The following is a 24,998-nucleotide window of genomic DNA, read 5'->3' as shown; positions in this document are numbered from 1 at the left end:
CCATCCTACCCAGCATAACTGCAGAGACCCCCCTTCTTGTAGGAGGGTTAAGAGAGTGAATGCCCCCAGTCTTGACACTCAGTTTTTCTACCTTTAAGGGCTATGATTTTTTTTTCTGTTCTATAAACCTGTTCAGAGCTTCACAGTAAATAGAAGGAAGACAATCATCAGACTCTACCTGATACCATGATTTCAGCCATCAAGAAAACGCCAATATTCTGCCTTTCCCCATTGTCTGTATCCTTGAATATCCCACTGGTTTGTGTTCTCTGGAGCAAGGTGTCTGGTGTTGCCATTGGCATTACTTCCTTGTGTGCAGAGACACTTCCTAAAAAGACAAGAAAAAAGTGTCAGACCGTTTAAATCTATCGAACTAACTTTCCGGTTTTCCATCACTTGTCGATTTTGTAATAATCACACTTGTTTTCTTTTAAAATAAACATGAGTACCATCCCAGACTAGCCTGTTTCTGGCCTCAAATTATTCCTAAAACCACTCACTGGTGGCATTTCTCAAATACAAAAGACAAATAATGCAACTCACTGCTCACAATATTTGTCAGCACTGCAAACATCTCATACTGGGCCAGGGGAAAAATTACAATGGTCAGACAACATACTATTATCCCAGGACAACAGCCCAGTGTTTTCATTCTTCAGAGAAACTACCATTTGTTATGTAGACCAAGGTGAATATTTTTCAATGCTATTAGGATTTTCAAGGGTTTTGGGAGGAAGGAGAAGTGTCCTCTTACGTTGGTGCTGAAGGAAGGTACCTGCTGTTGTGTTGGAAGCATCCAGAGCACGACAGGCTTTTCCATCTTGAGTTTTCCCAAATCCTGGACGGCATGTGCAATGGGCAACTCCAAAATTGTTTTCACAGATCTGATCACAACCTCCATTCTCATAAAGGCAAGGATTTACCCCTAATGAAGAAAAACAGGTAACTTAACAAGCTGCTTCTTCAGTCAGCATCTCCTTTTCACTGGGCAGAGTTGAAGCAGTTGGAAAACAAAGAAGGAGTGACAAAAACTAGAACTTTTTTTTTTGTTAATTTAAAAAAAGATGCATATAGTAAAGCATAAATATTCTCACCTAGCCTCTGGCTGGAAGCAGATTCACATACTCTGTATCTAATGCATACATCACTCTTATTTTTATTTAATTTCTATTTCTCCTTTAATATTTAGAGTCCTGACATTCCCTGAAAGAATATTGCAAAGGCAGAGGGAACCTGTAATTACTTTCTTTCAACCCTGGCCTGTTTTTCTGTTTACAGGGAGATTGTTCCGAACAGAAAATCAAACTATTTGATCCAAAACTAATAAATCTTACAAAATCTTTCCCTGTGTCATTTGTTATTATTTGTGTGTGTGAGGAATGCTAATAAATGAAGACAAATAGGAATTAGAACTCTGTGTTAGCCTTGTGGCAATTGATCAGCATCTATCCTTGTGCATGATCATAAGTGTACGAAATCTGTTAGCATTTCTGGGACACATGCCCAGATGGTGCTTTCAATAAATGCCAGTCTTACTAGTCAAGGCCTTTTAAAGTGCCTATTTCTGAGAAGATAATCCTCTCCCTGGGGACATGTATTCTACTGATATTAGTGAACAAGAGGAGGCTGGAAGGGAATGACTGCGTAATTTTTGCAGTATACCTGGTTTCGCCAAAGGATGAACTACAACCATTGATGAGGGTCTCAGCATGCTGCCTCGAAGACGTACCCTGTTTTGTCCGGTCTTCTTGTCCACCCTCATTAGTGATGGCCTAGCCCAGTCAGAAAACCAAAGGTGATCCTCAAACACTGCTACACCAAAAGGGTGGCCTACAAGGAAATCAGATTTCTCATTTACACATCTGTAGAACACACACAAGAAATCACGTAAACAAAAGCAGTATCTGCATACAGGTCTACCTCTAACACAGTGGCATAGCCATAGCCACTTCTCCACTGATGTCTCACGGAGTGGGGTAAGAGTCCTTGAATGATGGACCATGAGAACATGTTACTTATGTTCTTAGCAGAGGAGGCTATGACACTTGCCTGACTCAGTACAATCTCTATACCGCTGGTGACCTCCAACCAGATCAAGTTCACAAGATGCTTCTACCTTAGACTCATCATTTCTTGAAGCAGCATTGGAACCAGCCTTGCAGAAGTGGAGCGGCTCCCTCCTCTGCCAGTAAGTGGCCCAGCACAGAGTTGCTGAGGTACACAGCTCCTCTTGCAGTCTTCACATAGCAGCAAAAAGAAGAGCTCATGGCATGTATCATCCTGCAAAAGTGTACCAGCACAGGGCAGCCTGGGAGCTACAGACACTATAGCCACTGACTCATGGTAGGACCCAAAGCCACTGTGTGGTCTCTGCAAGCGCCATAACGTGTAGTACAAACAAGTGCAACACAGTAGTCCACATGTATATATAAACATGCACAGACATTCACTAGCCAATTTTTTCACAGTGCAAAATTCAGGAGGGGAACCAATTCACTTCAGCCAACTAGCAGCAGTAGGCTGTGGCTAGTTAGCTACTGTCTGTTAGTCAACTAACTAACAGCTAACACAATACACAGAATGCAGTAGATCCTCCAAGCTACTTCCTCTCTTTTCACTGATTACAACAGGAACCTTGGAGAAGGAGTATGTGTTGGTATATCTTAAATACACATCCTAAATAAACTGGCAAAACCCACTCGTACACAACAAAAATTCTACAACACTGTCTTCAGCTGCTAAGCTGAAGAGCATATTGTTATTCTGTTAGCAGTTTGCTACCTCAACTGAACTATGCTTGGTGGAGTGTGGTTCTTAGTTTTTCTTTCCATGAAATTTGAACAGCTAGCTCAAGATCTAGGTACTGTCCCCACCCTCACAGTGTTGGGATCTATAGCATGCACTATCAACAAACAACACCCCACTTTGACTTGCAATTCCTTAACATCTTAGCTTAGAAATATATTAAGGATTAAAACCAAAAGTATAGTGCCATCAATAGAGATAGCAGGATCAGGAAAATGAATAACCCCATATACCCTTTCCACAAGGGTGCAAACACCACTCACTGCCTAAACAAAAGGAATGGTTGTGTTGCTCACTGCCTTAGGTGGGCTCTTAAGGCTGTTTTACTTACAGTTGAAAACAGGTGAAAGAGCAGGAATAATTTTAACTATTTTGTATGCAACTATACTGAATGAATTCTCTGTACAGGGGCACTAGAGGGAGCTGCTGTGATAAAAGAAAATACCATGTTAAATGCCTATGAAGGGATGCCACCTTCCTGTCCAGTGTACAGCTGTCCAAGGACAGAAGCTGAATTCTGGTTTCACTAACAGCGCTGGCAAAACATCAGGATATCAAGTCTTCCTACCTTTCTAAATTCATACCCCTACAGTTTTGCACATTCTTTCTTTCTTTCTTTCCACATAGGTGATGATGTGCTTTTCTCCCACTTCCAAACAGCCATATCACTGCTCCAAGCCCTCCTCCTTTCCCACATCCTGTTTTTCTCCAGTGCTCTTAGTTCTTCTTTGCTTTCTCCCCAGAAGACACTGTCTCATTCCTTGTGCAGGAAAACACTGACACTTTCAACAGGCTTCAGGGTCCTCCTTTGCAGATCAGTTTCAAGGTGAGCATACAGCAGAATATGAAGAGCAGGGGAAAAGAGAGAAATGCTGAGGAGTCACTCTGCCCAGGCCTTTTGATGTCTTATGAACTGCAGAACACTGCTTGTTTCAAGACTTCACACTGCTCATGTTCAAACAAGTGGGAGGGTATCTGATTAGGAGATGAATGCAAACCTTCCCAGAGCACAGACTAGAGCAGCAGCTGCTTGACAGAGTAAGTGCAGAGTCTTTACCCATGGCAATCATGATACTGAGCCAAGAGTCCTCATTCTGCTATGTTTTGTATACACACTAACAAAATTGTCCCCAGAAAGATGTCATGCACAAAAGGAATTTTTCTCTCCAGAAACTAATTTGCCATGTACAGGATTCTTATACATATGGTTTACTTTAGATGTGGTACAGCATCAGTTCCTCATTGTTAATACTTCTGCTTTCTTACTCCAGAAAAAGTTACTTGTCACAAATAGAAATCTCAGACATAACAATTACCAGCATATTGCATAAATCAGTTTTCCAGTCAGTGTCTATTGTGTATTTAGAGCCATCTCAGTGTTCAACACTGTGAAGATGCAGATTCGTTGCTCAAAGACCTTAACAGCCAAGATTAATTCTGTTCCAGCTTATGCAAGTATAATTCACTGGTGTAATAAACACAGCAAAATCTGAATAACACTAAACAGCCATACACAGAACAAGCGAACCATGCTTAAAAATCTTTTTCTTTCCATTTTACTGTGAAGGCAGAAAAGTTGTCTGTAGAATGCAAAGTGATGGATTAGTAAAAGCAGAAAGTGTTAGAAAAGTGTTCTTTTGCTAAAATGAATTAAAGCCAACTAGGTTACAGAATGAAGAACTAATTGATGCCATTAACCTCAGCAGATTGTTGCATGGAATATACACCACAGCCACTGGCTGGTAATTCACATGCACATGTGCAGACACACAGGCACACTGACAAGCAGCAACAGGTAATTATCAACCCCAAAGCCTCACCTACATCATTCTGGGCAAGAATTCGACGACCAGAACCATCCAGGTTTGCACTCTCAACCACAGACATCTTAGCATCACACCAGTACACCTTGTCAGCTAAGTAGTCAAGAGCTATTCCACTGGGCCACACCAGACCAGTGCTGGCTATAACCTGGCGATCAATGCCTTCTAATGAAGAGCTGTCAATCCGGGAATTGACCCCCATGTCAGTCCAGAATAATCTCCTTTAGAAAACAAAATGCATACAGGAAGTCAGTAAGTAAATGTTTGTCCTCCTCTCCATGGAGTTCTTTCAAAGCAGAAAGGTCAGATCAGAGCAATATAGGCCTTAAGGCACATAAGAAAAATTGCATGCTTCAAGCAAATATATTGGCTGCTGATCTTTTCACACTTGCCATAAGACTCCAGATGATTACACTGGGATTTATGCAGAATTCTCACTCTGTTTGTTGCCACAAAACCTTTGAACAACAATGCCTGCTTATGCTAATTGCCAGCTCTTTATATCTGCTTTTTGTGTCTTCCGCATGACTGCTGATAGCAGTTTAACAAACCCAGACAACAGAAGATAATGCACTAGCCTAAAAACGTCTAAGCAAGGGTTTAGCAATGCACAAATGACACCAAAACTACTTGCCACCCATGCAAAGCAATCAAAAGTCCTCAGGGTTTTTGTGGGTTTGATTTATTTTGGTTGGATGGTTGTGGGTTTTTTGATGTTGTTTTTTAATAAACCAGTATCAGGCCCAGCCTCTTTTCTTCTTTTCATAAAATCATGATTCTCAGGGTCCCCCTCTAGGGTCCTGGGTGTTGCTGACTAAGTACATCCCATTTTTCAATGAACACACATTGCTTGATGCCACCTCAATATGGGGATAGCCAAAATCACAAATTACTTCTAAAGTCTGGACTCCAGCCTTCCCAGGCAGCAGCTGCCTCTGTCAGGTTTACTGAATTCACCCACATACTCACTTAGCTTTATTTACATAAGCAGTTTTGTTGTAGCCAATGCAGGGATCAGTATTTTCAACATCTTTAATTATGTTTCAGATCCCCCTTCAATAGTGACTTTACAATGGACATTGCTATAATGGCTGTTCCTCCCTTCACCGTTAACTTTCTAATAAGGAAGATTTCAGTGACGTTTTCCCCTCCCTTTCCCCTTGTAGATTAGCTTTGCCTCTGACAGTAATCCTAACAGGCAAATCTCCCTTAAACTACCTGTTCTTAAATGTTTTCCTACAAAATGTCTATCGCATTCAACCTCTACCAAAAGAGGTTCTTTCAGGTCTTTAATATGTCCAGCGTGAAGTTAACAAAACACCCTTCCCGCTCTGCTTCATTCCTTGATTCATCAGTACTTAGTTATAGCAGGATATGAGCATTAAAAAAAAAAAAAAAAGAAAGAAAGATAAAGAAAGGAATCCAACAGATTTAAAAACATGCTACTACAGGAGGCATATTGACTGACATCCATGGGGTTTTGCCTTTGACTAAAATGGCCAGAATTTCATCAGGAGTTTAAACATTCCAAACTCCTGTCATCATCTCAGCACTAGGTAAGAAAATATAAGGTGCATTTAAATCAACAAATCTCTACAACAGCAGGTCTGGTTTAGTTTCCTCAAAAACTGAAACATGGACAAAAAATAATCCTTTGTAGGAAGCATTGGTTTAAGTAGTTTATAAACTACGTTCTTCACACCAATAGATAGAGCCTCATCAAAGTTTGTAGAGTGGTGCTTACAGCTGTCAGGGTAATTTCTGGCGCTTGCACATTTCTTTAGCTTAAACTGCATACAATATCTTTTAATGTTTCTGATATTTTTTTAAATCCATAGGAGAAGTGAACACATCCCAACTCACAAAATAAACCCAGCAATAAAACATTGCAGTCCTCACAACTACAAGACAGTGACTATTATAACATGAGACCAGCGCACTTTTACACTGCCAAAAGGGCAAGGCTGGCATGCTCATTTTTAAGAAAATTCTCCAAGTATTACACAATTAGCTACATTTATTACTCCTTACTTAGTAAATGGGTGGATGGCAATCCCTCGGGGCTGGGAGATATTCTCCCAGATGATCATTTTTCTTTGCATTCCATTCAGATTGCTCCTTTCAATGCACGCCTTCCTGCAACACACACAGCACTGTTAGATCCTCCATGCTATCTTGTTAATTACCTAAAATACTAAGTTTTTGCCTTGGTTTAGTTCAGCACAAAACTGTAATAAATAACTTTGCAATGACAGGAAATAATCCTGCTGATGTGGGATGCCTAGTAGTTTTATCAACAAGTAGTTCATGTTACAGCTTCATTATCTGGTCCAGATGATAAAATACCTGCTGCTCTGCAGGAGACATGAAGTTCTCCTTCTTTGGGCAGATAATGAGTTGGAAGTATGATCGCTAATAGATAAATGTTAGCTTTAAAGGGAGTCAGGCAGAAAACAAGCTCCTAATTGAATGGCATTATCAAATGTATAAAGAATTTTTAAACGAGACCTTTTACATAGCATTTTTCATTCAGAAATAGCCAAGCATTTTACTTATTTTATCTATTTTACAGGAAAGAATGAAGCTAAAGTCCTTTTGATAAAAAGGACTCATAAAATCCACAGCAGAGTCAAGTACAGAATATACACTGCCAGTCTTCCAATCCAACCTTTTTTCAGAAAACTGTACTGGTTGCCACAAGCTTCACCTTGCCAAACAAATATCAGGCTCTACCTGAAAGCAAGCCTACACCCTTCCATGCCTTTCTGAACCTGCAAAGAAAGGCTGCACAAAGATGGAAGGAGAAATATATTTGTGCAAATGTGGAATACAGATAAATGCAGTGAGTGAGAAGAAAGCGGCAGACAAAAATTCACAGCTTCACCTTTGACCCTTTTACAGAGACAAGCACCACAATTTCCCATTTCAGAAGAAGCAGTGGCATATTTATCCAGGAGTGCAATAGTGTAGACAAGATTGTACCTTATAGCAAGGAAGAGGATGGCAGTATATATAAAAGTGAGGAGTGTGATCTGGACATTCAAACCTACTTTTTATTGACTAATAAATGATGGGTCATACTGAAACATGGTGACTGCTGTTCAAGGAGTCTTCATTGTGTGTTCTGATCTGACACTGTCTTTTCACCAAAGAACAGTTTTGTTTCTCTCTGCAAAGTTAGGTACCAGATAAAATGTGAAGTCATGTTGTCTGCCAGTGATCCTTCCTCTTTTACCTAAGATAGTTGACAAAGGCTCTCCATTAACTTAAAGGGGCATGATTGCACCTGTCAACAATGCTGAATTCTGCCCAAGACGTATTCAGTGCAGTAATACTTAACATTTTTATCTAACTGTATATATATAAAGATATACCTAGAGATACACACATGCAGTGTACATATATATAAATAGGAGTGTATACATATATATTCACATGCACATGGGCACATATGTATATGTATATATGCAGTACATGCTTTAGATTCCTTGCAATCGAGTCCAAACCTTTGCTTCTTAGAAAGACAAAGATAAAAATACAGTAGCAGACTCAAAGTAAAGTTCCAGTATGTCAGTTTTAAAGAACCGTCCAACTGTATATACTTGAGATTGCAGCTACCCAATCAAAATGTGAAGCGTTCCTGAATTTAGAGTGATATCTCTGCTATTTCTGTATCACCAGTCATTTATTCCAAATATTTTATGGCATGCTTCAACATAAATGCACTGTGGAGCATGTACCCTCTGTCTGTCCAATACAATTTACGGTTAATCCAGTCCACAGCAAGGCCTTCGGGTATATCTATAGCTTCATGAATAATTTTTTCACGATTTGAGCCATCCAGATTAGCTCGTTCTATCCATTTCAAGGCAGTGTGGGCAAAGTAAATCTGTGAAGAAACAAAAGACGAGGCATTGTCAGTTCCCATCTCACTTTCTGCTCCATTTCTCTTGTCTAATAATTCCCATTCTAAAATAACTTTTTCATTTTGAAAGTTCCATAAACTGCTTATTCACAAAAAGGTTGCACAGGTAACCTGTGATCCCTGAACAAATAAAGAGGCGTTTATCTTTCAACCAGGATGACTTCTACAGGCAGCTTGTGCTTAGCTGCAAATCCTGGTTGCCCTATATACAGACCTCTGAATATCCTGTGGTCTTGTTTCAGTGAGCAGCTACCTCACATGAAGCACAGCTGAGGAAGCAAAAGTAGGGGCAGGCAAAAGCACTGCTGCTCATTTTAAAAAGGGAGGAGTGGGGAGGAGAGAGTAGTAGTGTATGTGTGTCAAGGAGCTGGGAAGGCGAAAGGAATTATATAATTTGCCTCTTTCAGCCTGCACTTCTCTTAATGTTTTACCAGGTCTCTGTTCTGTAAAACATTAACATTTCTAGAAGAGGCTTCTCAGTCTTGGGTCAAAATAAAAGCTTTCTGCTAGTGGGGAAACTAAGTTTGTTTTCCAAGGATGAGGGGGAAAAAATTGGCTTGTATTTGATCCCCAGATGGAGCCAAACACTATTTGGCAGAATCATATGCAAAGTAATGCTGAGGCTTTCTTTGCAAATGATGACAACAAAACAAATAACTTTGCTTTGATGCTAACCATGAGGTCAAACAAAGCGGGAGGGTGGCCTTTAGCGTTAAACTGGCTAATTCAATTACCAGGGGAGCGCAGAACAATGCTGAGCACTAGCTCACCTTATACCTCATCTCAGTGCCACCTATGTGTCACCCCACCTCCTCACTGCCAACAGTGCTGTCATGCTGAGCTCCCTACAGAAGTGGACAACAATACACAGCCACTGTCACTGACGCAGCTGAATTACATTCAGCACAGCACCCAACAACTGCTAGTTTCCCATCAGGGCCCTATTTCAGGAGCATGTGGTGATGTTCCAGTAGTGCCTGAAGTGATCCTCCTGTAGCACAGATCTGGTAACATTCACACTTGTTTAACTGTGTCTGCCCAGGCCTTGAAATGTGTGCAGCAACTCAACCGAGTTCCTCATCAGCTTAAACTGTACCATCCAGTATCATTTTGTAGTGCTTTTACAGTGTGAACAAGTCCCACCATGGGAAAAAAATAACTACCTGCCACATAAGGTTTAGCAAAGCACAGTTGAACGTCTATTCTTCCCAGCTCCACAGGCAAGGAGTAGGGCACTGTGACGCAGCCACACAAACAATTCTTTATGCAGAGGACACTCCCAACTACAATATCTTGTAATATAAGGAAAACGCTTTATAAGAGCAATAAATCCAGTGAGTGTTCAGCAGTTTTGTTCTATAATGTCAGGACATAGGACATAATTCTTGTTAAGATCACTCCTACGTTTAGTAGAGATCATGGGATTTAGCTATACAGAAAAAAAGATACTGTTGCTTTTATAGCTACCCAGTGAAGAAAAAGCCCACAATACGTTTCCATAAAACAGTACTGAAGTCTTAAGGGAGAAAACTATCAATCATACAAAAGGTCTTTGAAAATTATATCATGCTTGCAATGAATTTAGAAATCCAAATTCTCTGTGAGTTAGCCATGTCAACGTACATTCAACATCAACAGTCAATCCGTGAATAAAGGATGAAACTCCACAACTAGTGTTTGACATCTTGTAGCAGTTGTGCTCCTGGACAGGCAACAGAACAATGAGAAGCACAACGTGTAATCTGATCGCTGACACAGAAAGGTTAAGGCACATGAAAGCCCAATCCATTTGTCCTTGCAACACTTCAAAATCCTCTCATTTTTAATGCCTTACCTTGTTTTCCACTGGGTCAGAGTCCAGTGCTAAGACCATTCCCATCTGCCAGTCAAGTAAACTTGCATAATCTGTTCCATCAAAACTGATCTGTCGGATATCTTGGCCATTTGCAAATAACAAAAATGGCTTAGGACCTGTTGATGAAAATGTGCACATATGTTAATTTCACTAGTTTCAAAGTGAGCACTAGTCTGTGTTACTACCTAGCTAAGGCTGTAAGTAAGCAACGTTAGAAAACAAAATGAGAAACAGAAGCACAAAGGAAGACATTTTTTTCTACATTCCACTGGACTCAGAAATCAAAGATAAATATGATTATAGGTATTCAGCATCAGTGCCTTGCCCAAGATCAGCTTCAAGATTTGTGTTGAAAGAAGCCACTAGTTCTGCTGCATTTCAGAGAGTGACTTAGCCTCAAGACAGTCTTCCCTCTGCATTTCACATCAACACCATAAATGTCAGAACACTTGACTTTTGCACATGAAGCTTTTCACAGTATAAGCAAGAAAAATGCTGTTCTCAAAAAAAAAAATAAATAAAGCTTTTCCCTTATCCCAGAAACATATTACAGACTTACTTCTCTTTGCTCCTCTCTCATGCAATTGCTCATACCTTGCTGTTCAACAGGGTCTGCCCTTTTCTCAGAAGAAACAGAAGGCTCTGGAATCCAAAACCCAAACAGGCACATCAAATACCTGAGCTTCCTGAGGCCAGTGGGGGAGAAATATTCTTGTGCTTGTAGGACAGATTATAGTAGTGCAGACTATCCCCTGCCCTATTCTCCAAATGTAGACACTCAATCCCAATTCTGTAACACTGGGCAGAAACTACACCCATATTTATATAAAGGCACAAAACCCTGAAAAGTGAAGATAGATCTCTTCAATACAGGAGCCTAGAGTGAAATGCAGAAGTTGGATAATAGACTGAATCTTCCATGAGGGAGACTGAACCATACACTGCTGCTTGTTCCAGTATATTTCTAAAATAAGTTATTTTTTAAAAAAACCTAGTGTTTCCCAAGTTTCACAAAGTAGCCTAAAACCAGTGCAAAAATGGATCCAAGCTACACAATCCACTTTAAAGGACTCTAAAATGTTTACTCTTTCACTGTCAGAAATTTGCAGGCATAACAAGATACGAACCTATAGCAGTGCAGTGCTTTCTGTCTTGCTGAAGCCTGTATCCAGGGAAACAAGCACACTCCCAGGAGGATGGACTTAGTGAAGAACATATCTGACTACAGCCACCATTATCTGGAGATGTACAACCTTAAAAAGAGCATTTGAAAAATTTAACTTTGCCATTCTAAGAAAAAATGACATAAAATCAGAGGTATAAGAGAAATAATGATTCCCTTGGAATTTCTACAGTACAAAGCATCTCAATGACTTGCATATTTACTGAAATACCTCCTGATGAAAGCAGAAATCAAATGAAGTGAAAGCAAAGTAGCAGTATCTTTCCAGAGTCTTTCCTGAAAATTCACGGCACAAGATGGAGTGGGGATAGGGTATATATGAAGGCGGCTTCCATATCTTTGTTATTTCAGAGAACTCTTTCTCCCATGTAAATCTCACCCCCTCTACAATAACATAGGAGCTTTATCAGACTTTGCATTCCATGCGAAGAAACGTCAAGTTAATGCCATTCTCTCCCCAGAAGTTAGCTAGACTAGGATGGTGAACTGATACTTTCTATTACTCAAACCAAGATTTCATGCAAAAAGAAACTATTCTTTCCTCCTGGGGCTGTACAATGGTTATAGCCTCAATGCCAGCCAGAGCTTCCTCAGTGAAGTGTTCGTAACAAAACAGCAGCACCGACTGAACCTACGTATCCAGTACAGTCCGCAGTGTGTAAAGGATGCAAAAAGGGAAGATGATTTTTCAAGCCGAGTGGCTGGCACTAATGGAGTTATTTTGACCCCTACTCAAGTAAAGATATAGTTGAAAAGCTACTGTCCCCTGAATTTGGGGAGCTTGCTGGAATGGAGGATGAGAGATTACTGGCTGCAGCATTTTTCTGATATTCTGACTGCAAAAATTCCATTTGTGGGCAATCAGATGAAATTGCTGTAAGTTAGAATGACTCTAAACCTGGGTTGCATGATGTCAATAAAGTCACCTTCAGATTTTACCCAAGCCGATTTTGTACCTGTATTTCTCCTCTAATACAAATTTTAGATGTATCCTGCAACCAAACATCTGGGAGATGCCTTGATTTGCACTGACGACAAAGGCATTTCGTCTGCAAACATCAGATGTTGCTGCTAAGAAACATCTATTAAAAAATGAAGATAAATATTGTTCATCTCAGCACTCAAAGTGCCTGACATTCCATTGCCTCAATCTTGTACAATCATTTACAGCCGTGCAAAATGAGTGTAAAAGGCTTTCATTCACTCCTGGATCTCAATGCCAAGAATAAACAGAGCTTGGCAGTCAACACTGCTAGAAAAGTTACGTACCCGTGCATGTTTTGCCGTCCACTTTGAGTACAGATCCTTCAGGACAAAAACAAACAGGTCCTTTAGATGTTTGAAGGCAACCATGGCTACATTCAGTGTTGTTACTTGTACAGGAAATTAGCTCTACAGTAATTTGAAGAGGAAAAAGAGTTTAAATTATGTTAAAAAAATCTACAAAGTCCCCCAAAAAAGATGTTAGCACAGAAAAAGCAAGAAAAAAAATAATAAAAACGTGGTATTGAAAGTACAACACTTCTGGGGTCTTTCTGGGGTTTGTTGGGGTTTGTTTTGGTTTTTCCAATCTTTTTTCCCCACCCTCTCCTAATTGTAGGAAATGAGAAAGACAAAATTTCTTGGTCCCAAAGCTATAATATTGATGAGCTTTAAATTTTCCAAATTGTATGGGCATGCATTACAAAAAAAAAAAAAGAAATAATTTTAAAAACATTCTTTTTTACATTTCATCAAAAATAGATCAGGTTTTGAAAACTACAAGGAAGTTATACTGAAATAATAAGCATAAAACACAAAGAGAATGAGGAAAAACTACTTTCCTACTACTCCAAAAGTAACAGAACTAGAACCAAGAAAAAATGGGAGATGAATATTCCAGAAATAAAGCTATGTTCCTTAGTGGCAATGGCTAAAGCTCTAAGGTCAAAATCATCTGAGGACCTGGCAATAGCTTTCCTTTACTTTTCAGTTGTTGGAGTGCCAACATTTTTCTGGGTATTTATTTAATGCAGTTTCACAGGACATGCTCCTTCCATCTTCTGCCTTGCAGTGCTCTATCTCTTTATGCCAATTCTACTGCCACATGGCAACACCTCTCGCAGACTTGAACAAACGCAAGTTTCCCACAGCTGCTTCTTTGAATCAGCTACATACACCAGCTTAAATGGTGCATAGCTGTTGCAAATACTGCTTCTCCATGGCAACTGCACTGTGGACTGGATTGTTCTAACCCCTTAAGCTCAATGAAGAGGCTCAAGAAACTGATCTCATGTTTTTTCCGGCCAGAGCTTGTGGCTTTGGATGAAGAACTTTGTAAAGGAGTTGGAGTTGGAGGACAAAGCATCAAAATGTCTGGTCAGCATGTGGACTTCTCACCTTGCATTTCTCTCTTTCTTTCTCTCTCAAGTTGCGTAGTTGGTGACATATCTGCCTTGTGCTGCAGTAGTTAAGGAGTTATACTGTCCATGCTGCACCCCTAGCCTGTGTTAGAAAAACATTATTTTCTATCTAATTTGAGCCACTCAAAATGTAGGCACATAGTTAAGCTAGTCATCCAGAGTAGGACTGAGTTGCATAGTGTCTAAGGATTGTTTTGGACACAAAAGGATATCACAACTCCCAGTAGCCTCTGTCTGCAGGTCTCCCATAGATCTGTTACATCTGGCTGCCTTCTGCAGTTGTCATACACACCATGGACCCCCGTGTTTGGGTCACTGAATCCTCCTCCTGGCTCCCTCTTAAATACAGAGGGAGAAATGACTCTTGGGAGGTATAAAATAGAGTGACTGCTAGAGTCTGTTGGACTCTATGGCTGCATTTAGTCTCTGGTAGTGATATTTAATACACCCTAGTTCCTGATCCTGCCACGATACGGACTGAACCCATTGGTATGCACTGGCACTTCTACTTGGGGCATTTACCAGTGTTTTATTTCCATGGAAACAAGGTAGAAGGATCTTTGTCTGTGCCTAAGCTTCACTTTATTATGAAATAGAAAAGTGAGTGGGAATATCCCAAGATCTCAAAATCTGGATGCACTTCACATTTTATGCTCTAGAGTTACTTCAGAAAGGCTTAATTAATTTGTAGGCTGAATATACACAGTGATGCATAAAGGGAGGAAAAAAGCCCTCCGCCTCTGACTCTTACTATGACTAAAATATGGTCCTTAAAGCTTACTGACAGAAAAATCACTGTTTTTTCTGTCCACTTCTCTGTGTTCTCTGCTTTTAATTTATCCACATTTATCCTGTTTCAGAGAGCTTCCTGTTTGATGTACCTATGTTATATGGATAAATTCTCTCAGGCATACTTCTTGTAAACAGATTAACTCATAAAAAGAATCCAACAAAACACACAGGGGCAGAAAATCCCCAGGTTAAACAATCTTATGAGTACTTCTGTGTGCATTATTTGTTGTAAACAGATGAACATGCATTTAATTTACACAGTCTCATTTAGAGACTGTGTAAATTCTTCTGTGGGATACCCAGCGTAAGCCAAATTCAGAGACCACATTTAGAAAGATATAACTGCTTATTGACCTCGAATGTGTCACAGAGCCTAATGTGGGGAAAGAGGTCTCTCTGGAGACGTGACTCTTCTATTGTTTTTCTTTTTTGCTCCTGAAGAGGCTCACACTTGATTACTCGCATCTAACTTACACTTCTGTAAATGTGACGTATGAATCTGGTTCATTCAGTTTAAGCTGATCCTGCTTACATAATAAGGGATTGGAAGCAAGCAGTGAAACACATGAAACTTTCAGCAGTTACAGTGTTAACTGAGGACTCTCTCCAATATCATGCTCAAAGCATTTATGTATTTCTGCTACTTACCATGGCAAGTTTTCCTATCAGGCAGCAGAACAAAACCTCTCGGGCAGGTGCAATAATAGGAGCCAGGGATGTTCACACAACCCAAAGTACAGCCATGATTCCAGAAGCCACATTCATTGATATCTGCCAAAAGAAGCAGTTGCTGCATCAGAATAACATCATCAGCCTGTGTCAGGGAATAGATTAATGAAACAAACTAACAGTCTTCATAAAGTACCTCCTTTTCCCATTCATTTTACAAAAATATATTTCTCCTAATAAATGGCATAAAAGCAAGTTTTGCAGACCTTATTCACATCAGCTTTTCAAACCTAGCAAAACCTACACAGGTTGCATGTGTCCCTCCTAGGTACATAGAGGATTTTCAAAAGTATGCTTTCCCATACATATTCCAGTGTCAGTTAAATAAAAAAAAACAATTACATTAGATACATTTTTCAGACAAAAATAATTCTAAAATATTTAGCTCCAACATAACTTAAGTAAAATTCTCAATACCCAAAGGGGGTTTAGAAGTTGAGACTCAAAAAGCAATCCTAGTGAATTTCCTGAGAACTGGATGGATGCTGCTTAGGCAGGTTTAAGCTAGGAATTTTGATGCCTTTATGCCTTTTTAAATCTGGTCACGTTGTGAAAAAGATGCTTCTAAAAGTGATTTACAAAAATAGCTATTATTCATATATAAATAAAACAACTATTATTACCAGTAATGATATATTTTTATTTTCATTAAAACAATCCAGATTAAAACATTTAGAAAAATGTTCAGCATTTGTGTTTTTTTTTTTTAAGTGGGGACTTCAGAAAGCCATCTTGTTGCAGGACTTTTTAATGTTTCACCTTCGGTGATAGATCTGTTTTAATTTTTATTTAAAGATTATATAAGCACCCATAAGCGTGTCTATTTATCTGAAACTCCTTTAACTACTCAGACAAAATTTCTCAGAAGAATAGCCGTTATGACACTTTCATAGGTCTCCTTTTTAGACTATCTCAGAACCTGGAAGGACACAAAACTTAAATGGCACAATCTGATTTTTAAGATCTTAAGAGTGTTTTTTCATACTCAAGAAATGAGTAAAGTAAAAGAACAGAGTAATTTTTTCATCTGATAGTATAAAACTGATGGGAGATTCACATATTACCTTCACAAAACTGTTTATTTCGACTTAAAATAAAGCCACTAGAACATCTGCACTGATGAGTCCTTGAGTCTGGCCTGCAGATACTTCTTCTGCACTTTTCTTTGTTCAAATCACAAGTTCCTTTTTCTGTAAGACCAAATATAATTTAAATGTAATGGAGTTCTTGCCTTATCAACCTTCAAGGAGAGACTATTTTGAGAAAGATGCTCAGTGATGTGTCTTCTCAGCAGCAGGCTTCCTATGCCACCAGTCCTGCACAGAAAAGAGCAACAGAAAGAGAGCACACATGCAAAAAGAGAGAAAAGAGAGATAAAAAGAGAGGAGGAGCATACAAAGGCTGGAAATTGTTAACACTAAGCAGTACTCAAGTTTCATGTTATTTAACAAAATAAAACAGCTGGACAGATCATAATGACCATACATTTCCTTTGGGCAAAAAGTATAAGCGCAGTCTAGAGAATCTTTGTACTGATACGGATCCTGGTTTCTGACTATGAGAAATGCAACCATTGTAGATCTTGAACTCAGATTTAAAACTGCTTCTGTTGTCCAACAAGATATGTTAAAAGTTCCTTGAAAAAATCTTCGGGTACAGAAAAAAGTACCCAAAGATCCCCAGAAGCCTTTTTTTTTCTTTTGCTTTACAGAAAAAGGCAAACCGGCATTCAGGTATACTTTTTCATGGGAAGGATTTGCAGAAACTTATGTCTATGCTCAGCTATATTTTAGAGCTGGTACTTTTGCAGATATGCTATGCTCATGGTTTTATTCTTGTCTCCCAAACTATTATTTTTGGTTTAATCTTCCTAATCTTCTTCTGGGGTGCTTGCCCCTTTCCCAAGCTAAGAATAGTTGAACTGCTGCTACTGAATGTGAGTATGCAGCCACCCACACATAACACTGTCTTTGCCCTGTGATATCTATTTAACATATAACTCATACAGGCAAAGAAATTTGTATGTGAACATTTTTCTCGTGCTATTTCCTATTCACCCTCTAAATTCCAAGAGGTGGAAAGCAGCATAATATTTAAGTTTGACATTTAGTCTTCTGCTAGCCACAACAGAGAAGAAAATGCTGGCTACTTGGTGGAATGACAGATCACATCTATAAACAACTGAAATAATTTCCCATTCTGACACTTCAGATTGGCTGAAATTGTCAACATTGCATGTATTTGCATCAAAATGACAAATTCTTCTCTAACAGAATCTGCATAACTAAATGAAAAATTATCAATGGATGACTAGATGGATATTGTCTATGATTAATGTTATCTTTTGAGAGACTTGGATTTTACATAGTTTTAGCTGAGCTTCTCTTTTTGTAGAATTAATTTTTAACTGAACCCTTAGTCTTTGTCCCTACTGCAACTGAGTCAGGGATATACAGTAATGGGGTGTCCAGTCTTCAAATACAGAACTCACTAGTATGGCAAACATGCAAATGTACAAAACAATATAAAGCAGAAACAAGACCACATTCAAGGCTTCATCTTGTGCTTATCACTGGTGCTGGTTTTTTGCCCCTTGCTTTTACCGTTTTTGGTCTAATGAGACCTAAGATACCCAGGAATTACAGGAGAAATAACAGAAGCAATAATCTTGTCATCCGGGCAATCTCAAGAAGATATTCTTTTCTAACTGAATAATTTTTAGAACCCAATAATGCCAAATTAATATGCAAAAAAAACATATCGTATTTCAAAGCTTAAAGTGAATGCTGACTAGATTATGAGATACAAAGTTTTTAGCGTAATATTCTCCAGAAGAACAATAATTATAAACCATACTTTCTAGTTTCTTTGGGTTTGGTGGGTTTTTTTCTCTCCCCATCACCTCTTTCATCTGGTAATGGCTGTTCTTGGATAGTAGCCTGATGGTAGTACCTTACATTGGGCAAAAAACCAACATAACTCCTGAAAAAAAAATGAAATATCCTGCGTATACTGAGTATCATTAACCTGTCAAAGAGATATTTAAAAAAAAAATCCAGAGGCAATCTATAAGATTTTAAGGTAATGGGATATTTTACAAACCATTAATAAAAGTGTGAAGAACATTCCAGCAGGCATTTATAAATACATATACTGTCATCAAATCTACGGTTAGCTGTCTAAGAACATTGAGGTGAATTAGAGGCTGTCTTCCAGAAACTGCCGTATCAAAGTGGTTGTGTGAGGGTCTGGAAAACCCGTACCTGAATTAATTCTTTTTTCTGTATTTATTGGCCCTGACCAATCCAGGAAAGTCTTTTGAAAGAGAAAGGGAAAAGAAGACATGAGGTATTTAAGTGGTAAAGTAAATAATTCAAAATCCAGTAAAAAAATCAAATCATGTCAGTTGAGCACTTCTCATCAGTTCCCCTTTCATCTGAAGGACCTCACGTGCTATCTTCTTTAAAGAAGGCCTGATAATTCACAGCAGACACTACACTGTAACAAATAGTTTCTTAGCTTGTACTGAGCATCCAATTAGTCTAGGTATGCTTTTATCTCCAGGTTTCTCTGTTGTAAGATCAGCTATAAATCTCATTTGCACGCCAGGCTCATTAGTCCTCCTTTCATCCTAGTCTTGCACTGGATAAGCTAAGTAACATACATCCAAAGTCCAAAAGGTTCATCTGGATTCAGCCTGTTAAGCTTCTTTCTACTCCATCATTTTCTAGACATTTTTACAACAAGGTATTTGAAATAAAATTAAGGCCTACTGCTGACAACACTTACTGTCATACAAAAAAATATTACTAAACATGTTGGAAATATAGGGATATATACTGCAAGGCATTTAAAAATGTTGTAGTTTATTTATTAATAAAGGCAGTGAAACCCTTTTTGCAGTGGAAGGAGAAACACTGGAAAGCAGCACATCTTGGTTAAAGCATTAATCTTCTGAGAAAAGAATAAAAGCTAAATGCCCATAGTCAATGAAATCATGCTACATGCTCTGGTGGAGATGACATAGGTAATCCAAGCAATATCCCTAAGGGTAGGGATATTGCTTGGATATACTAACGTTCTTGGTAATTGTTTCTTTCTCTCCATCTTCATGCTCATGCAGACATGGTGACAGACACCTCATAAGCCTCATAAGACCTTCCAAATCTTGTTGTAACAACCCTGAGATGTGTGGAACTGTCTGCACCACGAATTTATCCTTCCTTAGTTACTCTGTGTGAGAGCACCAAATGTGTCAGCTGAAAAAAGTGTTTCCTTTGCAAGGATGAATGTTTTCCTCGAAGGAACCACAGGACAGGTATTGGCTCTGAATGGAGGCTCCCTGTGTTTACAAGTATAAGCTTGATTTCCAGGAACACTCTTTTCTGCAACTTAACAGCTCTCTGCACTGCAAATAAAGCTTTTGAAGGGGAAAATTTCTTTGAACATTTTGATTTTCCCACTTATACTAGGCTTAAGGAAGGAGAGGCATCCTATAAAACTGTAGGTTGACATGAAGAAAGACAAAGCCTATTTTATAGTATATATTTAGAAATGGTTCAAGAGAGAGATTTACAGTTTCATTTTTGTTCATATTAACAAACACTACTTTGTCCTTATGTCTTTATGCCATCTGTGAACCCATGGCCATCTTCCCTTGGGAGTTCTGTAACTATTGCTTGACAAAGAAATGCCTCTATACCATTTGTTCAGTTGTTTATAACCAAGCAAAACTGGTGACAAAAGCTATTCCATTAAAGAAAGAATACTGTATGTCTACTTTCCAGAGTTCAGAGAACAAGACATTATTTCTCCTGGAAACCCCCAACTTCCTACTGTCTCAGCAGGAATTCTCAAGGAGGGTGAGCTATCCATAAGCAGCTACCTTCATTTTCTGGTTTACAGTGAAAGGCAGTGACATGACCACCTCATAGTGTAGGCTGCAACTGATACCAATTAAAGAGACTCAATGCTCCTATTTCATAGTTATTACGGCAGCTCCAAGTCCATCTAAAACAGGCTGACTATTAGTCCAGACATTTCACAACAAAGCTGAGATATGACAGTATAATTGTAGCACATACTGTGAACTTAAAATCCTTCAGTGCCATAATCATAGAAGGTATTTAAATGCACATTAGAATAAAATTTCCAGAAAGGAGCAGACATTTGATGAAGATAATCTACACGGAGGATTAAAAAGCTGCATGCCTTGTGCATGTAGCAGGAAAGTATGAAAACATCTTTGTGTAACAAAGAAAAGGAGAAAATCACGTTTATCTGCATGGGTATTCAGATTAATGAAATGAGCTGTTTATGCTCAGCACACTTTCAGCCTGATAATCCAGCTGGAGTTACACATACTAAGTGGAACTGCAGATCACTGAAGTTGCAGGGAACCTTCCCTTGACTTCACCAAGGCCTGGAATTTTGCCAAAGAAAATTATTACTGTGAAAAATCAGAGTGGATGACATTATGCATCCTGGCCTATATCAGAAATAGAGTGGCCAGCAGGATTAGGGATCATCCCCCTGCATTCAGCATTGGTGAGGATGCACCTAGAATCCTGTGTTCAGTTCTGGGCCCCTCACTACAAGAGAGACATTGAGGTGCTGGAGCGGGTCCAGAGAAGGGCACAGAGTGGGTGAAGGGTCTGGATCACAAGTCTGACGGAAAACAGGTGAGGGAGCTGGGGTAGTTTAGTCTGGAGAAGAGAAGGCTCCGGGGGGACCTTATCACTCTCTACAGATACCTGAGAGGAGGATGGAGAGAGGTGAGGGTCGGTCTCTTCTCCCGAATAACAAGCAATAGCACAAGAGGAAACAGGCTCAAGCTGAACAAGGGGAGGTTTAGATAGGGTATCAGGAAAAGCTTTTTCACTAAAAGAGTAGTCAGGCATTGGAACAGGCTGCCCAAGGAAGTTGTAGAATCACCATCCCTGGAAGTGTGCAGATGAGGCCCTTAGTAACAAGGTTTAGTGGTGATTTTGGCAGTCCTGGGGTAACAGCTGGAACTGATGATCTTCAAGGCCTTTTCCAATCTAGCTGATTCTACGATTCTATGATTATTATTCTCACACATACAACTCTATCATTACAGTTTACTTACCAAAATTCTGAGAATCTCTTTCTGCACCCGGCTGTTTAAATGGATGTACTACTTTTATCTCCACTGGTGGAAAAAATGATGGCTTCAGGCTAATTGTGACTACAACTTTTCCAGTATACTTGTTGGCTCTCCATATCATACCAGATTTCAACTCTGAATAGTACAGGTACTCAGCAAAGAGAGACATACCAAGCAATTGATGTCTACAAGAAAAGAAAATAACACAAAATGGCACATTACCTGATACCTATATATTTACTCAGTCATATATTTCTGAGTATCTAGTTCAGTTAAGTTCACTGTTATTAACATTTATTTGCATTATTATACATCTTATGAGAATCAGATGAGGCACCAGACACATTCCCAAATAATCCAGCACCCATAATACTTCAGATTTTCAAGAAATAATAGATGTAAAATGGATAACCTGCATTTCTTACAGCTTATACGAGCTGTTATTCAGGACTGACTTAATTGACAGAGAAAGCCTAGGTATCAGCTCCAATGCAGGGAGAAACCAGCTTTGTGTCCATCATATGCAAATGGTGTGCTGCATATTTAAATCAGAAAGCCAGTAAAACCATGTATTTTTCTCATTTTGCTGTTGGCAATCCCTATTTACTTATATGCCAATCTAGCCATACTGACAGAGACTGCAGTGATACAGGTGACCTTTTCCTGAGTACCTCATCAAAAAACATGCATGCTATGGAGCATCTGTACCACTGCAAAGCATGAAGACCAAATATTAAAGGCACCTAGCAGCACATGGGTCTAACAGCCCCTCAGATGCACTTAGCCCCAGCACTTGGGAGCAGAAGGTAACAAGTCTGTTGTGTAGAAGAGTTTTCACCACATCCCCATTTGACAGCTAAGGAGGACAACAGGCTTAGAGGAGGATAGGAAGGGCCTGATCTAGCTTACTCTCTTGAACACAGCTTAGACACCTGAGCTCACCCACTGTGACCTTGGACAAATAATTTAATCTCTGCTTTTGGCTTCCCTATCTGCATAAAAAGGCCATTAATAAACACTCAGAGAGGATTTCTAAGGATTAAGTAGTTATCATTTGCTAAAAGCTTCGAAGATGGAAAGTACTGAGTGGCAGTATTACCCTTACAACAGTGACTTTTTTCCATTTTCCTATCAGAAGTCATAGATTTACGGTTACAGGCCATTTGCACTACGCTTTATACATCTTCCCATGTTATGAACTGACAAAATGAAAGAGAGAATGAGGAAGAAAGCTTTCATACATCCCCAGGAAATTAGTCTTTTCTTTCGGACAAGCTAAGGAAAACTCACCGGACAGAGTTTTTGAGCAAACGAACAGCTCTGCCATCATAGTCACATGATCCAATATGGGAAATGTCTTTCCCATGGTCATGTTGGATCCAGTAGAGCCTTCTGTCAACCAGATCTAGTGAGATTGCCTTTATTTTTTCTGTAGTTCTTAAAACACTTCTCACATCACTTCCACTGAGAGACAGTCGATGTACGCTTGAAACAGTACCATCTGAAGACCAAAATAATAGCCTGCAAGCAAGAGAGGTATATTTTGGAAAAAAAGAACAAACAAACAAAAACACACACAAAAAAAAAACCCAACCAATAAAAAACCCCCACCAAAATAAACCGAACAACCACAGCTGCAAGATCACATCACCGCTACTTACCAATTTTCAGTTGTTCCTGTATACACAAATCTTCAGTCTTACCACAATGCTTTCAGAACCAAAACTAATAATAAAACAAAGGAATTCCTTAATACATACTCACCTATTTCAGGATCTTCCCTTAACATAGCTCTATTTAGAGCTGAAATAATTTTTGACAGCAAAGCATTGTCTGTTTAACAGAAGCTATGGTACCACTGATGTTTTGTTACCATTGTTTTGTTATTTTAATAAATGTGTTTCTATCAGAGACTGTATGGCTGTTCAGGAGATTGTTCAGGAAGCAATGAGATCCTAGAATTTTCTCTCATGTAGGTCAAGCAGGAATCAGCTCAGCTTAACTATGATGTACTATCGTCTGTCTCCATGCTTTGTTCCAACATATGGTCAGAGAAAGAAACTGGAACTAGCTCTTCATTCTAAGGGGAGCTCATGCAAACTTCTGGAAAGGCATGACTCAGGCAGATTCACATTGCCCCCCTGCCTCCGGGGAGGAATCTCCAGAAACTCTAGTTGAGCATATCACTTAAGTGCTTAACTTAAAAATACCATTTCTATTATTGTTCTTGTTTCTTTCTGCATTCCTGCTGGTTATAGCAGCCAGTCTATGCTGTTATTAAATTAAAACAGAGTCAAAATGCAACTTCAATACTCAAAACAGTCATGCACTGAAGCTACTTATATGTCAAGTTATTCATGGATTAGAAGCCAGATTTACCCATGTGACTAAGGTTAACAGTTCTTCCAAAATAGCAAGTTATCCCTCATTCACGTATATTTCATTTTTTAATGACTGGGTTTAGATTTTTTGTTTGGGTTTCTTCTGCACAAAAATTCCAAGAAGTATCATCATTTTGCCTTGTTTTCACAAAATTACAAAATTTCTATGTACAAAACAATGCTGCATAAAGCCATCTTCACTATGCTTAGATTAACATTTTGGTAAAGGCTCTAAAATGGATTAGATCTCACTAGCAAGGGCTATACTAAACCAGTAGGAAGAATCAACCTCTGCCTCACAGCTTTTCTGCACTGTTAGATGGTCTTATAGTTTCCTCACAGTTATCATAGATTACTAATGTATAAGTGAAAACGTGTTCCAGAAAGACACCCCATATTTATACTGCCATTTTTAGACAATTCATATCTGTTTGCGTTTCTGTAGGACCTGTTATTTAATAAACATCAGTACTCTGGAAGTTCAGAGTTCAAATGCTAGGATGCACTTTTTATAGATAAGGAAACTAAGAAACCAAGGTGGTTATAGCTTCTGTGCACAACTTTTATAAATCCGTGTAGGGACAGAAGATTACAGTTTATTACTGACTTACTAGCCTCCGTGTAAGGACATGAATACAGCTTTTATGCATGGTGAGTCACACCTAGGTGAATATACGTATTTGTGTCTCCCCAGACTTTTGCATAACTTCAGCAAATATATCCCTATAATGCTATTTGTAGCTTATTTTGCTGGCATTTGACAGTGGTTTCTATGACTTCTGAATATTTCGAAGACTGGAAAATACTACATTTAATAGCAAATCAGAAAATATTATATATACTGATGTTCAGGCCTTTAAATCCTACCCAAGTGACGAGACTCCAAAGAACATTAGTAATGCTCCTGGCATTAGAAGACTGGTTTATGTATAAATGTACTAGGAAAGGATACAAAAGCTTTAATATTAAAAGAGTT

At 39.0% G+C, this 24,998-nt stretch overlaps 1 protein-coding gene across 8 annotated transcripts in view; it reads right to left on the bottom strand.

The window, feature by feature from the left end:
* EGF (epidermal growth factor) overlaps positions 1-24,998 on the bottom strand; it is a 58,991-nt gene that overhangs the window by 19,482 nt on the left and 14,511 nt on the right. For all 8 annotated transcript variants that reach the window (XR_009725715.1, XR_009725714.1, XM_061355210.1 and 5 more), the window contains exons 5-17: positions 22,932-23,162; positions 21,624-21,826; positions 16,579-16,704; positions 15,434-15,556; positions 12,861-12,983; positions 11,536-11,661; positions 10,388-10,524; positions 8,369-8,517; positions 6,660-6,764; positions 4,626-4,849; positions 1,663-1,830; positions 776-925; positions 179-328 (exon numbers count right to left, since the gene is read on the bottom strand). Coding sequence is in view for 6 of the 8 variants with exons in the window: in XM_061355210.1 (XP_061211194.1) it covers positions 179-328; positions 776-925; positions 1,663-1,830; positions 4,626-4,849; positions 6,660-6,764; positions 8,369-8,517; positions 10,388-10,524; positions 11,536-11,661; positions 12,861-12,983; positions 15,434-15,556; positions 16,579-16,704; positions 21,624-21,826; positions 22,932-23,162 (2,015 nt within the window). In the remaining 2 variants the exon portion in view is untranslated. The remainder of the gene's footprint in view (positions 1-178; positions 329-775; positions 926-1,662; positions 1,831-4,625; positions 4,850-6,659; positions 6,765-8,368; positions 8,518-10,387; positions 10,525-11,535; positions 11,662-12,860; positions 12,984-15,433; positions 15,557-16,578; positions 16,705-21,623; positions 21,827-22,931; positions 23,163-24,998) is intronic.

The sequence above is a fragment of the Neopsephotus bourkii genome, unplaced genomic scaffold (genome assembly GCF_033783945.1).
Source record: "Neopsephotus bourkii isolate Nb327-2 ecotype Australia unplaced genomic scaffold, CSIRO-AGI_Nbou_v1 NB_787, whole genome shotgun sequence".
Taxonomy (NCBI): Eukaryota; Metazoa; Chordata; class Aves; order Psittaciformes; family Psittacidae; genus Neopsephotus; species Neopsephotus bourkii.
Note: the sequence above shows the minus strand (reverse complement) of the source record. Positions and strands in the feature narration are given on the sequence as shown.